A 15,654-nucleotide genomic window follows, 5' to 3' on the forward strand; every position below is an offset into this window, starting at 1 on the left:
ACCAAAATCAGCATTAGAAGCCTGAGAGGATACAAATTTATTTTCAAGTGTGCAAGCTGGAGCATTTAAACAATACATAGAAATTTATGTGAAGAACATCATAAAAGACAAGTTAATTTGGCAAAGATCCTTATTATTGATAAAAATCATATAAAGCTACTTAGATGCACAATAGTCTTTGAGTACCTTGGCTTCTCTTTGCACTTGCATTTTGGTAATTAACTCCTTAAGAGATGAAATTGTACTGAGGTAAGCTCTTCTCTCTTCCAGCCAAGACTCTGAAGTCTGCTGAGCAGAATGGTCTTCTCCGTCACTACAGGGAGACTCAGTGAGAGACAGCACCTGCATGCCTTCCGTATGGACAGCTCTCAGTAAGCCCTAGAAGCCAGAACACAAAAGCCAGGATGAAGACTTTTTCAAAAGCTGTAAAGTCAGACATGAAAAGAGAACTCCCAGGTAGACAGACTTAGCAAAGCCACTACAGGAAGTAAACGCCAGCCCCCATTACTGAACGCCTTCTTCCTGTGGAGGGGTAAGCCAGCCCCAGAAGACCGTCTCTGCCCTTATGGAGCTCTCCTCCTGTGAGTTCTTCCTACTTATCTGATGTGGGTTTAGTATCAGGCACTAATTTGACCAAAAGAAATCTGTAGAAGATAGGTTCTAGTCTTTGAGACTGCTTTAATAATTTGGCAAACAAAGATATTAGGAGTAGAAATTTTTAAAAATCTTTATACAATTAAATATATTCTACTTTATGAACTGTAAAATACAGAAATAAAACTAAATAGAGCTGCAAGCTTCCTTCCGGCTATGAAATTCTCTCTTCAGAGAGATCTTAATATAGTAAGATCTTCTATACTAACTTCTAATAAACTATTATGGTTCAACATAGAAACTACGCTGGCTAAGTTTTACTGAAAGATGGCTGTCTTCTAGTACCTTTATTTTCTTTGGAAATGAATCTCCTGAACTTTCACCTTCTTCTCCTCGGCCTTCCGATGCTGTGTCAAATCCCTGACTTTGTGAAAGATAAATTCCCTGACCCCAGTCTGATCCAGAATCTAAAATAAAGAAAACCGTTGAGAACCAAAGAGAAACAAACTCTTTTTAAAGTAAGTACTATAAAAATTTCAGAAGTTTATATAACTTACCACTGGAACATATTTCTCTAGTTTGGTAAGCATCAGAATGTGTTAACTCAGGAATTGAGGAGCCCTAATCAGAGAAAACAAAATAAATAAAACATTTTTTGCTTCACTAAAAAAAAGGTCAATTAACATTTTACTTTTTTTGTAATGCTGTCAAACAAGTATGTCCACACCTTTCACAATAAATAAAACTATCCATGGTTTACAGTAAGGGTTTAATTTTTTTCTTCACGGATATATTACCATAATAAGAGACATTAATAAATTAAGCAATGATAACATCAGGTTCTAAATTTGCATAGGAGCTTTGTGGGACATTATTATTTGACTATAAACAAAAGAAAGATTTTAAATTGTAGTTTTATTATAAGGAAGAAATTGCCCCCAAATTTATCTCTTAACAACATAAAATTTTGGAAAAAAACAAACAAACCACAGAATGTTGAAAAAATACACTGTGGAAACCAAATACCTCTCTAGACCTCAGACACTGTATCACCGCCTTCAAGGTACTACATTCCTCTGTCAGTAACTGGACAGCGACATAATGATCTCTCTTTAAGGTTTCAGTTTCTGAAATGTGTCTGGATTCCATATCCAGAATTTCAGCAGCATGTAGTTCTTGCATCTGCTCAATCTTTTCCGTAAACTGATTAATTATTTCAGTGACTTCTTCTGATGAACATTCCCTCTGTAAGTCAATCTGGATTCCTGCATTTCTAAGAAGAACTTGTGGAGTCTGATTGCTGCTGCTGACCTTGAGGGTCCCATCTGTCTGGGATGCGGAGCTTCGACCCACTTTTATAGGAAGTGGCTCTAATGTGAAGACTTTTCTGTCTTCCTGTACCTCAGAATTATCTTCTCTTTCTGAGAAGCAGGATAATTTTGCTTCTGCCTTTTTGAGTTGATCCCTAACTTGGCTTAAATCTTTCTGGAGAAATGCTGTATATGTTTCTTTTACCTAAAACATAAAACAACAGTTTAGAACATTCAGGTAAAAATATCACATGTAGAATTTAGGGTTGAGAGTATAATTCATGCTAATATGCTCATTTTCGACACAATAACAGGGAAAACATTTCAGAAACAGAGTTTTCATACACATTTGCATATATGTAGAGTCACAGATTAACACAGAAGTGAAATCATTTTATTGGACTCATATTTTCGGTTCTCAGGGGTTAACATCCATCTTTCTCCTTCTTCATTAACTAGACTAGAAAATTAAAAGCATCCCCCTTTTAAGAGACTAAAAGATTAAAGAGATTCCAAGGAAAATCAAACAAGATGAGAGCAATGAAATTTATAATGACTTTTCATCAAGCTTATGAAAGATTTTTTTCCTAGCTGTTAAGTTACAGATATAGAATTGTTTTCATATTAAGAGAATATACACTTTGAAATAAAATAGGTAGAAATAGAAGCTATGTTATTAATTTTACCAAAAGCTCTTCTTGAAGTTTTTCTGCTTTCTCTTTGTAACTGGCAAGTTCTTCTTTGGTAGCTGCTGACTCCGCTCTAACACTCTCAAGCTGACCAAAAAATCCATTTTCTTCATTGGTATGAAACAGCTCAGCAGTTGTCTGAATGGTAGTGGAAAACACAAACACGTCATTTTCAAAAAACAAAGCCAAATTCAAGGTACTTGAATATTTCAATAAAGCTTTTTCAGGAACAACTGCCTATCAGATTAAAGGGGTTAAAATGACCCATGTTCTTTCAACAAATAGGGAAACTCTACAGAACCATCATTTTATATTCCTGAGTCAGTACACACACACACAAAAAGAAAGATTTTTCTGGGAATGAAAGGTAAATCATGTCATTAGAATATATCTTAAAAAATTTATAATTAATGAAGTAGCTTCAGTTATCTATTCAAAAATTTTTCATATTTATATCACCCTCCTCAAAAGATATGAGGTGGTTTACTAAGATATTTCTTAGATATTAGGAAATAAGAAAATCTTACTAAGATATTTTAATTATATGGAAAGTCACGTTGCTATTTTAAATATTATTTACAGTAATTTATATAGTTTCAGTTAGCTAGAAGGAAAAAGCCTAGTAAATGGAAAGAATTACTACTTTTTGACAAATAAATATTCATAGGAACCTAATATATCAGTTAATTTCTGGTGTTCAGATAAGACTACACATTACTCAAAATTACAAATATATAAAGTGAGAATCTGAAAATTAAAGTCCTTTCACATCTGTCCTATGCTAAGAAATACCTACACTTTCAGGACTTTACATAAACAGACTTTCAGAGAAGAAAGGATGAAATCTAACAGAGGTACAGAATCTGTAAAAGCAAATGATTTACCACTCATACATTAATGCACTAGAACACTAATATATTCTGATGCTTTTCATTGTGTAAAAGGAATGATAACACTTAACATGCATATTAGAAGAAAGAGGGAAAAAATTCACACAAGTTCCAGAGGACATTTGCTATACTTAACATTTCCATGTTTCTTGGGACGGCTCTGCTTATGACTGCTCATAATGACTATAGCAGTAAAACAAATACTGTGATTTTAAAACTATACAAAATACAGTTTGTATCCATTATTCTAGTGATAATATTATGACCATACAGAATGGTAATTTTTTTTATAAAAGAACATTGTATGAATTTAATAAGTTAGCATTAAGTTTAAGGAAAAGGGAAAAGAGTTTCTTAAGGTATTTAAGTGAAAAACATTAAATACAAATTAACCTTGAGAACTTCAAAATCTCCTGGAGGGCGTCCTTCCCTTTCTTTGCCTCCCTGTTTTTTCTCATTGTCCTCCAACAGCTTCTGCAGTTCTAGTAGCTTCTTTTCTTTTTCCAGAGCATTTTTTTCTGCGATTTCTATCTGTTCTTTTTCTAAAATCAAACTAGTCTGCATTTCAACTACCTGGCTTTCTAATTCTGATATCCTCAAGGTAAGTGCTGACACATTTGACTCCATTTCATTTTCTGTTAGTTGAGTCAAATTCTGTATATTTGTTCTTTCAGGTTCTGATGAAGTTGATTGTTTATCTTGCCAGAATTTTGCATATTCTTTAACTGCTTCAAGTTGGACTTGACTCACAAGGGCAGCGGCAACTTTCTCCTCAAGTGTATTCTGCAGGTCTACAATATTCTTTCTCAGCACCTCTTTCTCAGCCTGGCCTTGCTCCCGCATGTCCTCTATCTGTCTATGACACCGGGTAAGTTCTAAGTCCTTTGCACGCACAGTGCTCTCGAGCTGAAGCACCTTTGCTTCCAAGCTGCTTATGGAAACTCTGCTGTTTTCTTCATAAGAACTGAGGTAAGTCTGATTTTCTAGGGGTTGAAGGACATCCTCAGGAAGGACTACTTGTAGGCCTGGGTTGTTTTTGTTCAGGTCATCTATAGCCATGATAACACTTTTCTCCGGTATGCTATGGATTTTTTCAATATTTTCACGTTCTCTCTTTAAGTTGCATAATTCTTCTGTTAGTTGGTTCATTTTTAAGTTGGTTTCTTTAAGTGCATTTTTCGTCAAGGCCATTTCTTCATTAGTGTTTTCTACTTGCTGTTCCAAAGCCAGTTTTTCAGCTGTTACCATATCCAACTGATGTTTTAAACTATCTGCTTCTTCTGGGAGAGAATTAGCAACCACTGATGTCTTTTGTTCAATATTTGCCAATTCCTGTTGAAGTTTTTCAATCACTTCATTCAGCTGCTCAATTTCTTCTTCTCTATTTTTCTTCACACATTCTTGATCACTCAACAAACATTCTATCTGGGTTTCAAGATCCCTTATAAGTTCATTTTTTTCTTCAATAACCTATCAGTTAACAAAAAAGCAACATATGTAATAACTATTTATTTATATTTGGGGAATTTTATTTTATTAGGGCAATATCTTAAAGTGTTGATCACATACACAAAAATAATATACTTCTCAGAAATACTGAATTAATTTTAATATAGACCCCAAGTCTTACATCATACCAAAAATGACCTTATTTAGAACTTCAGAAAATTATTAAATATAAAGAAATTCATGCATTTAATAGCTGATTTCCTATAACTAAAATTGTCAGTATCAATATATTCTAATTGAAAAGGATGAAAAGTATTGAAATAAAAGTCTATAACAGATAGTGCTTAAATATCATTATCTGATTTAAAAACTCAAACATAATAGAAGAATTTTGAAGTTTTTAGTATTTTGGTTAGAATGATACAATGAAATCTGAGTTACCAGAGACTATGAAACATCAAAAATGTTTGACAATATTAGGAATGGATACAAATACAGATAGCTTGTTAAACTAATATGTCTTAATAAATTAAAATTAATGGATAAAAGAGAATTAGGTTTTATTTGGTTTTTACATTAAAAAAGAAACTGAAAAATAACTATTTTGTCCTTTAAAATTCTAGCTTAACCACTATGAAAAGCAGTATGGAGGTTCCTTAAAAAACAGAACTACTATATGATCCAGCAATCCTACTCCTGGGCATATATCCAAAAAAGGCAAGAAGTCTAATTTGAAAAGATACACACACCCCAATGTTCAGAGCAACACAAATTACTATACATAAAAAAGATAAGCATGAAAGGTTCACTGGATAATGGAGGGAACTCTGTTTAATATCTTGTAATAACTTATAATGGAAAATAATCTGGAGAAAACTGGATCCATTTGCTATACACCTGATATTAACACCACAGTGTAAATCAACTACTTCAATAAAAATAAAATTCTCATTTAAATAGTTTCATATAGTGTAATTTTAAATTAGTGTACCTTGTTATCTGTTGTCATTTTAAGTTGATGCTGAAGTTTCATAATTTTCTCATTCAATCGGTCAATTTCTATCTCTTTTTCTTGCATTATTTGAGCAAATTTCCCCAACAGTACATGTTGATCCTGAGTAGAGATAGCATCAGATTCCTTTATGATAAATCCCAGTTTCTCCATTTCATCCTAGGAACAAAGATAACCATCTCAGTTGGATAGAGCATTACATGTGATCTTTAGAACATTCTGTCAATTAACTCTTACCAAGCTACAGCTTATAATTATTGTAAATTAATAAATCTTAAAATGTTTTGATAAAGGTCTCCAAAATTTTTCATATCTTATGAATTCAAACATTTATGTTGGGTTGAAGATAAACTCTATGCAAATCCATTTGCAGCTATTATTCCTCTGTTAAGTATTATGTAGCAGCTGGATTTAGCAAATGCTTAATACTATGACTATACAAGACAAAAACAATGAATTATTTAGAGGCAAAGTTTTCCTTGAGCAATTACCTTAAATAATTTGTTTTCTTGTTCAAGTTCTTGTAGGCGGGTAGTAGATTCCTTTTTCTGTATTTCTAACTGCATATGTAGTTGCTGGACTTCTTCATTCTTATTTTCCAGTTCTTCTCTGAACTGTTCTAATTGCTCTTCTAAGTTTGTGATCTTTGATACCAAAATTATCAAAGGGAAAGAGAAAAACAACTGTTCATATAGATGTTTATTTGTCAAGAGAGAATGAAGAGTGCTGGATTAAGCTCTACAGTATACATGCTCAAAACAGGTGAGCCATGAAAATAAAGGAAAGGGGTTTCTCTAAGCCAGATATAACTGCGTGGTTTCTAGACATTTTCAAACTAAACACTTTAAAACTGTCCTTCCCAAACTGTCCTTCAGAGGAAGGCTATAAGGAATCATTTCCTACCAAATATTGTCTTCTGATAAAGCATGAGTCATGAGAGGAAGGGAAAGAATCCACATTTTAAATCTTATTTTATGTTAAATTAACTGCTATCAAAAAGGCTCAAGAAAGCTGTAGAATTAATTCAGTTATTTTAGCCACCAAGTGAGACTAACTCAATTTAGTCCATATTAATACTTAACCCCATAAAAGATTTGGCAGCCACATGCCTTATTTGGGCAGAAGGGAGCAGATGGAGACTCTAAGACCAAGAGATACTTAGGTCTGACATATAGAAACTTACAGCGTAAGTTAGTAAAACCATTTTAGGAGAAAACTAGAGTATTCCTATACGTAAGACAACTGAAATTCAGCTCTGAGTGAGATTACCACTAATGGTAAAGCAATTGCTCTTTGATAGTTATTCAGAGATTGAAACTAATGGTGAATAGTAAGAGCTAAAGTATATTTTAAAAATTGGGCTTGCTTGAGGACAGGAACAGTTGTTTACCTCAATGCTTTGCAAGTTCTTAGTACATTTTTAATGAAATTAAAATGTTTTCAAATTTTTATTTTGAAATGTTTATTTATCTAATGATAAATTAGATAATTTATTAGATAATCTAATGATTAATTAGATTTTAATTAAATTTAATTAGATTTTCAAATGTTTTTTTATCTAATGATCAAAACTGCTGCATTAAAACCAACCTAAGATACAAGGGCAGCATTTAGTGGCAGCTGGCCCAGAGAAAACTTACAAATCATTTATTATCTTAGAACCTGAAAGGGGGCACATTCTGATTACACACCAACATGTCGTCAGATGGAGGAGGAAATGGCAACCACTCCAGTATTCTTGCCTGGAGAATTCCATGGACAGAGGAGCCTGTAAAGCTACAGTCCATGGGGTAACAAAGGGTCGGACACGACAGAGTGACGGAGTACAAGCAGTCAGAATTCTGTCTTAGCATTAGCAAAGCAAAGACCTTCAAAGTCATTTAACCTAATATTTCTGTAACAGAAATCATATTTATGTTAGTAATAAACAGCCATCGTTCACAGCTTCCCTGATGGCTCAGGTGGTAAAGAATCTGCCTGCAAGGCAGGAGACTTGGGTTCGATTCCTGGCCTGGGAAGATCCCCGAAGAAAGGGATGGAAACCAACTCCATATTCTTGCCTGGAGAATTCCATGGACAGAGGACCCTGGCGGGCTACAGCCCGTGGGGCTGCAAGGAGTCGGACGTGACCGAGCAACTGACGCTTACAGGCAACTTATTGTTAAAGACACTGCATAATATGCTTTATATGTATTATTCTTTAAAAGCCCTATAATGACTTTATACATCTTTACTAGGATTATCTCCATTTCAGAGATGAGGAAGGGGGTCACTGAGACAGGAGTCCCTCGTTCTGCAGTCACAGGGCTAGTGCGTGGAAGTCACTTTTGAACCTGAGGAGTTTACCTCTGGAACCTGACATTCTTAACCATTATTTATCCTACCTCTAATAACTAATGCCTAAGACTTACATTTAAATAATTTTCTTTAATACTGGTATTAAACTCAGTAATAACACCTGAAATATAGTTACTAGTTGCACACATATAATTATTAAGTTAGTCTCCTGAAAACTGTGATGATTACATCTTCTTCAAAGTTACCTAACAGATGACATTTACACTTCTATCTTCTATGACTACTTTTGGTGACAAGGTATTATTTCAACACACAAATAGATATTTAAGCTCAAAATTGCTGCCCTAATTGTGTGTCTCACCTGATACTTATTTTCTTTTTTGATAAAACAGTTTACGGTCAAATTCTTAGCCTTAATATTCAAAGCGTAGCCCCAGGAGGAGAACTAGCATCACATGGGAACATGTTTGAAGCAGATTCTCAGGCCTCACCCTGGGCCCACTGAATCAGAGTCTTCCTTTTAAAATGACCCCTAAGGGGATTCACGGTGCATTCAAGTTTCAGAAGCACTCATCTAAAGCACTAACACCCCCACCATACGCAGCGGAACTTCAGGCAGCAAAATAGAGACTTCAACTCCCAAAATGACACCGTGAGGCATTCTTCAGTTTCAGTCCCTGGCTGTCTTATTTCTGAGGCTATGATAACCAAGAACCAGAAAAATATTATTAAGGCTTAAAAACAGAATGGCAGCTTTTTGGTTTAACCTTGTTTAATTTAGCTATCAAATGATATCTAGATTATCTGGATTACATTAATCAGCACCTATTTGTGTTTTAAGAATTTTTTCTTTCAAATATGTACACACACACGGGCGTTAAATGTGTACACACACACGGGCTACACACACACACACACACATGTACACACACACACGCTTCCCAGGTGGCACTAGTGGTAAAGAACCCTCCTGCCAATGCAGGAAACATAAGAGATACAGGTTAGATCCCTGGGTCGGGAAGATCTCCTGGAGAAGGGCATGGCAACCCACTCCAGTATTCTTGCCTGGAGAATCCTATGGAAAGAGGAGCCTGGTGGGCTACAGTCCATGCGGTCACAAAGAGTCGGACACGACTGAAGCAACTTATCACAGTCCAGCACACACATGCATATATATATCCTAATTAGATAGAAGAGTCCTTGAGACTGGCGCTGGTTTTAAAATTGGGCAGTGGTGCTCTACACAAGGCAATTCAATAAATACTGCATGACTGTCTATGATAATTTCTCATCAGCAAGGCAAAACCTGCCCGGATGTTTTGACAGTAAAGCACCACAAAGCTCCAGAATCAGAGAAATCGAGGAGGAATTCTTGTTCAGCCACCTACCGTGTACAGACCATGAGCAAGTTCCTTAACCTTTATTGAGATCTGGTTTACTCAAGAATAAAGTGGAAACTCCAAAAGAACCTATCCTCAGGGAGAGTGTAAGGTTAACGACACAAGGCATTAATTAAAATACCGACCACTTTCTAGCACAGACCTCAACAAAGTTAACTACTATTATTTATTATTGTCATTTGTAAGTTAGATCTCATTGCTGCTGCTGCTAAGTTGCTCTATTTAAAACCTATCCTATTGAAAGCATCTTTTTCTTAAAGAAATTCTTCTATTTCTCTCCACATTATTCTCCTTCTCTTATACAGCCTGAAACCCTTATCTTCTAAGGTTTTCTTTTCTTTCACTCTGCATTTCTAAATATTTTAATAAACTTCTTAAAAAGTTGTACACACAGTTAGGGTATGAGAGTAGTAGGAAGTATCTCAAATATAACGACACATAGACAACTTACGTTTATACTGTCAGATGTCTGAAAACATTTGTCTAGTGCAGGAGAGAATGCTTAAGAAGTTATTTTCATTAAAAGATATGTTTCATTTTCACATCCCTATCTTTCAGTCTCCAGTTACTGTCACTGTTTTTCAAAATCAGCAGACCAAGTTTGTTGTTTAGTCACTAACTTATGTCCGCCTTTCTGTGACCCCATGGACTGTCGCCTGCCAGCTCCACTGCCCACGGGATTTCCCAGGCAAGAGCACTGGAGTGGATCAAGGTTAGCTGTCAACTTAATTTTCTACTCATTCAACAGGGTTGGCTCTGTTTCAGCTGTAAAGACTGGTAGCTAGCTGTTAGAAGCTCTCCAAGATCTCTTGTGATTCCAACAAATGTAATTCTAAGTAAGTAGGAGACAGTATTGGATCCTTACTTCAAGAAATGAAGTGGTTAAGTAGTGTTAAAGAAAATTCAAACGACAATATAAAATCTTACTATATTTAATCAATTATTTCTGCCTTTGTGACCAGTTTTGGAGTCCCATCTTTTTAGAAAGCAGATCATCTATTTGATTATTTAGTGTAAGAGAAATCTTTAAATGTTAATTATTTTTGAAGCACACATAACAAAAGTGGTTATATGTCAACAAGTGTCCCCAGTCACTCACATAAAAGCCAAAAAATAAAATAAGAATCTCTTAGATAAACATTAGTTAGTGCTATGAGATGAGAAAATAATAATTTTCATGAAAATAATCATTTCCATTATTTATATAGATGACTTTTTTCTTCTCTAAACTACAAGTTCTCTGAGCTATAGTTTTAGGTGACATCTAAATCAATCTTTTTTGCAAAGTACTCATTAACATTTATAAACTGTTTACACTCAATAAATACACATCAAATGTTCTGAGAAAATTATATGGAAAGAGATAAAAATGTAATTCAAACTTCTGAAACATTTAAAATGATATGCTATAGCTATATAGCAAGGTACAATATGCTAGAGAAAAACTAATGACAGACAAAGGATTAAATAATTAGGACTTGAAAATGATGGCTGTTTTAAAAGTGCATCTTCTGGTTTTCTTGGGGTAGGGGGAAGGTAGGGAGCAGAAGAACATAGAAGAACTTTACAGAATTAAGGCCATGTTTATTACTATACTATAAAAAGGCACTATTATCTCCCATGGAAATGTAAGTTCAGCAAAAACAAACCCCACAGGAAAGTAGCAATAGTTCAAAGTCTATGGCAAGGCCAGGAGGAAGACACTTCCTTGTGTCCCAACACTAGTCTCTCTCTCTCCTCTCATCTTCATTTAATTCATACCTACCAAACTGGCCACCTTTTTGTCCTCAAAACTCCCGCCTCTGTCAAGGCTACTTGTCCCCTCTTCTTCATTCCAGTTTACTGGTTCAAATGTTTACTGTCTTCAACGTCAACTTAGGCAATGAGCTAAGAAATAGTCTATACTTTGGTTTCACACCATACTATTCTAATTAAGTTAAATTTTCTAAAGTAATTCAAGCCACATTTTGTCATTAAAAATAAACTTACCTCTTTTTCCTTTCTGTCTATGGCATCTCGCTCTGCCTGCAATTGTATTTCTAGAGACAATTCTGCTTTAGCTTCTACAGCTCCAAACTGTTTTCGGTCCTCTACCTTTAAATACATAAAAATTGTCTCAAAATTTCAGACATTAAAACCTGATTATCCATTTTAATTGGAGAAGTAGCAATTCTATTTCTTGAATTAGAAGTAGCCTACATTAGTGAATAATCAAAAGGTACAACATTTACTCTTGAATGCACTTTATATAAATTAAAACAAGAATGCCTGACAACCTTAAAATTCATTTCTCAGGTAAAATGAAGGCTGTCCCCTCATCTCCTCCCCTCCCAAATTTCCTTATCCTGCTTTTCTTTGGCATAATAGGAACAGATCTCACTGCTTCTTAGTCTGGGGCACAGCATCAGCTTGAATTGGTGCCTACAGATTTTCACTTGGCTGTTATTTTAGAATCTTATTAATGCTTAAAAGGGTAATTAAATCTTCTGGCTAAATTAATCTTTCTTAATCAGGACCCAGTATGCAAAGGATATTTGGAGAAAAGAATAAACATAAACGGTTATGATGTCAATGAAGACATACATTATGCACTATCAACAGAGTCCTTAGTAATTTTTTTATGTAAATAAACTGCTGTTCATGTAACCAACTGTAATCGGTACTAAAACATTTGATAAAATTAACCCAAAGAAAACGTCATACCTTTTGAAAAGTGTCTGCACTAACGAGTAAGGCTTGCTCCAGCTCCCTTACTCTGAACTCCAGTTTCTCAATTTCTTCATTCCGCTCCTGTATATCCCTCTGAAGCTGCTCTTTAGACAGCAAAAGCTCACTGCACTTGTCTGTTTTTTCTTTCAGATGATTTGTTAACTGCTCAACCTGGAAATATAATAAGCAAAAACTGTAATGTTAAAATATGTAAGCATGTTAGTAATCTATCCTCCTTTCAAATTTTTTTAGATACTATGCTTAATTTTATTTTTGATAAGGATGGCACTATCATCTCCAACTATAGCAACATTTTCTGAGTTGATGTATCCAAGCAGCACTAGTTAAAGAGAAATAATATTGCTTTCACCAACTCTTTTAAGAGAGTTCTATTAAGACTGAGGTTTTCTCTAGCTAGGAGGAAAATATAAATGCATTTTTGAATAATGTTGAATTGCAAGCTCTAATAGCACAATCACACTAAAACCTAATAAAGAAAACAAGTTTACACAGTACTTACATTCATATGTGAGATAAAATGACCTAAAAAAAACTTCATGGATTATACTATTCTTTCCACCAATGGTTTATCAACACATATAATAATACAGTGGTTCAAAAATACCATAGGGACAGAAGGGAACTAGGGACCTTTAATATAGTTATTTGGAAAAAAGCTTTTCAGCCCACACATTCCACCAGCCTAGGAGAGAGATTAGGATGCCAGGCAGTGCGAGGGATCTGTGTACCCTGAAAAAGTGATTCGGATAAGAAGCAGATGGAAGGATATAGGAAAGATCAATAAGATAGCTTGTGAAATTAGTTCTGGTCAAACGAAGAAAGAAAGCTTGTTAAAAAAAGAAATATGATGGTAAGAAGAAAAAAAAAAAACTCTACCTTATTTCAGTGAAATTCTTAGAGGAAATTATCTAAAAATGGCACATCTTCCTTAAAACATTAAAAGAAATGCTAGCTTACCTACAATTAGAGGTTGAGAAAGGACAGTAATAAAGCCTGAGGAGAAGCCTGAACAAAAAAAGGTGGACTAAGAATTGAAGTAAAGTTAAAGGAGAAGACAATAAAGTAGGTATAGCAAAATGGCACAGTGTACTGTTAACAGCTAGATTTTTTTTTTTTTTTTTTTGGGATGCTGAAAAAATCAGAACCTAAAGGATCAGATCTGGCTAAATAAGGAGAAAACAAATGCATCACCATGCTTTGGAAGAAAATCAAACACATACTTTGTTAGTTTCCCAAAGTTTTATGAATGAGGCAGATCACCCTTTTTAAATATAAGGAAACAAATAGTAGGAAATGACTAAGTTCTAGAGCTTAAATATTCTTTTGAGATTCAACAAACAAACAGCTATTTTACAAAATGTAGAATATGTCAGGAACATGATGAATGACTATAAACTCTGTGGGGATTGCTAACTTTTCTACTGCTCCAGTAGATAACGCTTTTCTACATCAGATTCCTTCTGGTCTTTTGTTTTTAAAGATACCTTTTGTTAAATAAGGCTGTAGATAACATTTTATGACAATGAGTTATAGGTATTTTATACTTCTTTGGTATCTTTACCTTCTCATGTTGAATATTTAAGTTTCTGATTTTGAAAACTGATATACAATAGAAAGAATTCCTTTCAAGTTTTTTAAGATGCGAATCTTGTTTTATATGTAACACACCACATTAACGTATGGGAGACAATAGCAATGAAAGCATTACCTCTCTGGTTTGGTGCTCACTGCTAGGCTGGAACCGAGGCACGGCCTTAAGCTGTTGTTCTAGTTTCTGTATTTCCTGTTGGAATACATCTCTCTCGTGTTCTCTATCAACAGCTTGCTCCTAAAGTTTAATAATGATAGTAACTGAAGAAATAATATTTATTGAAGTTATTATTTCCCTTACTTCCCTTTAATTGTAGGCACAGTTATCTGTCTGAAGATGAACAACTGATGATCACAGAAATGCTCCAAACCAAAAAGGCTTAAAAAGATAATACTTTTGTGTGGTACATAGCCTCGTAGGCCTCTTGCTGTATGATACATAACCTAGGGCTCTTCAGCAAAAATGTAAGCACTTAAATGTTATCTGAAGCACAACATTTTAAAAAATTCAAGTGATGTTAAATACAAAATGAAATTAAAATGGTCTCCTTAAAATGAATTTACTTTTTTGGAACAAAGGAGGACTCCCACTATTTAAGCAAAATAAGTAGAACAAATTGTGTTGTAGATATTTTTTTCATTTTAATCTAGGTTTTTTTAATACCTAAAATTACAAAGTGTGTTAGAATCTGATCCTCTGATCTGTGGAGATAACCTAAAACTTAAATGAAACTCCAAAGAAGAAAATCCACATGAAATTAGAGATTTAACATCTTTTTTGGAAGACAGTAATGACAGCATGAAAATACTTGCAGTTCTTTGCTTCCAGGGCACATTGTTACTTGTGTGTATACGTTTTATGGGTGACATGGTAGACAATTAGCTCTTAGGATCCTTACTTGCTCTGACTACTGGTTAAGAAAAAGACTAGGACAAGTTTCTTAACTATGAATCTGGAAAGGCTAACTGGTAGAGCTTATTCGTAATCTGTTTGTACTGCTTTTAATTCTGAAAGCTGCATAATAAAAATTTTTAATTGAAATAATACTTTTCAATTAATTAGCAGATGACACAAATAGATAAAAATATTAGAATTTAAGTCTTTTCATAATTTAAAATCCACAACACAGAACAGTAGCAAGTAGCATTCCAATGAAAAAATTATTAAAGTTGAGAATACTTACATCTAAAAATTTTCTCATTTTTTCTAACTGCTTTTCTAGTGCTTGGTTTTGTTGTCTTAAATCCATTAGTTCAGCATTTTTTTCCTGTTCCAGTTCTATAAATCGACTGACTTGTTCTTCAACATCTATTTCTAGAGCTTTCACTTGTTTCTGAAGGTCATCACGCACTTTTTCAGCTTGACACTGTACCTCTAGTTTTTCCTTCATCAGTTTTTCTGTCTCCTGTAGTAATTCTGTTCATGAATACAAAAATATACTACATTAAGTCACAATTAATGATGTTGTGATAGGGAAATCACTCATAACTGTGTTCAGATTTTAACTTCATGAAATTAAGGGGCTGAGTTTTATTTCAAAAACAGGTAAAAAAGGAAAATACTCATGTGAAAATATCAAAATAACATATTCTGATATAAGTAAGCACGCTAGTATCAAGAAAATCAGACAGAATTAACAAAAAGAATTATGTCCTACCACTAAAAACAATATTTTTGTGAAAAGAACACAG

The 15,654-nt window shown here is 34.2% G+C and overlaps 1 protein-coding gene across 12 annotated transcripts in view; it reads right to left on the minus strand.

Annotated features, from left to right (window-relative positions):
- AKAP9 (A-kinase anchoring protein 9) overlaps positions 1–15,654 on the minus strand; it is a 163,040-nt gene that overhangs the window by 21,122 nt on the left and 126,264 nt on the right. For 11 of the 12 annotated variants that reach the window (XM_070471720.1, XM_070471707.1, XM_070471727.1 and 8 more), the window contains 12 exons: positions 15,147–15,379; positions 14,081–14,200; positions 12,346–12,522; positions 11,632–11,736; positions 6,436–6,588; positions 5,924–6,103; positions 3,877–4,953; positions 2,591–2,731; positions 1,621–2,109; positions 1,152–1,215; positions 940–1,061; positions 187–378 (listed from right to left, as the gene is read on the minus strand). In XM_070471720.1, coding sequence (XP_070327821.1) covers positions 187–378; positions 940–1,061; positions 1,152–1,215; positions 1,621–2,109; positions 2,591–2,731; positions 3,877–4,953; positions 5,924–6,103; positions 6,436–6,588; positions 11,632–11,736; positions 12,346–12,522; positions 14,081–14,200; positions 15,147–15,379 — 3,053 coding nt within the window. The remainder of the gene's footprint in view (positions 1–186; positions 379–939; positions 1,062–1,151; positions 1,216–1,620; positions 2,110–2,590; positions 2,732–3,876; positions 4,954–5,923; positions 6,104–6,435; positions 6,589–11,631; positions 11,737–12,345; positions 12,523–14,080; positions 14,201–15,146; positions 15,380–15,654) is intronic. The other variant, XM_070471756.1, reaches the window with a different exon arrangement.

This window comes from Odocoileus virginianus, chromosome 1 (genome assembly GCF_023699985.2).
Source record: "Odocoileus virginianus isolate 20LAN1187 ecotype Illinois chromosome 1, Ovbor_1.2, whole genome shotgun sequence".
Lineage (NCBI taxonomy): Eukaryota > Metazoa > Chordata > Mammalia > Artiodactyla > Cervidae > Odocoileus > Odocoileus virginianus.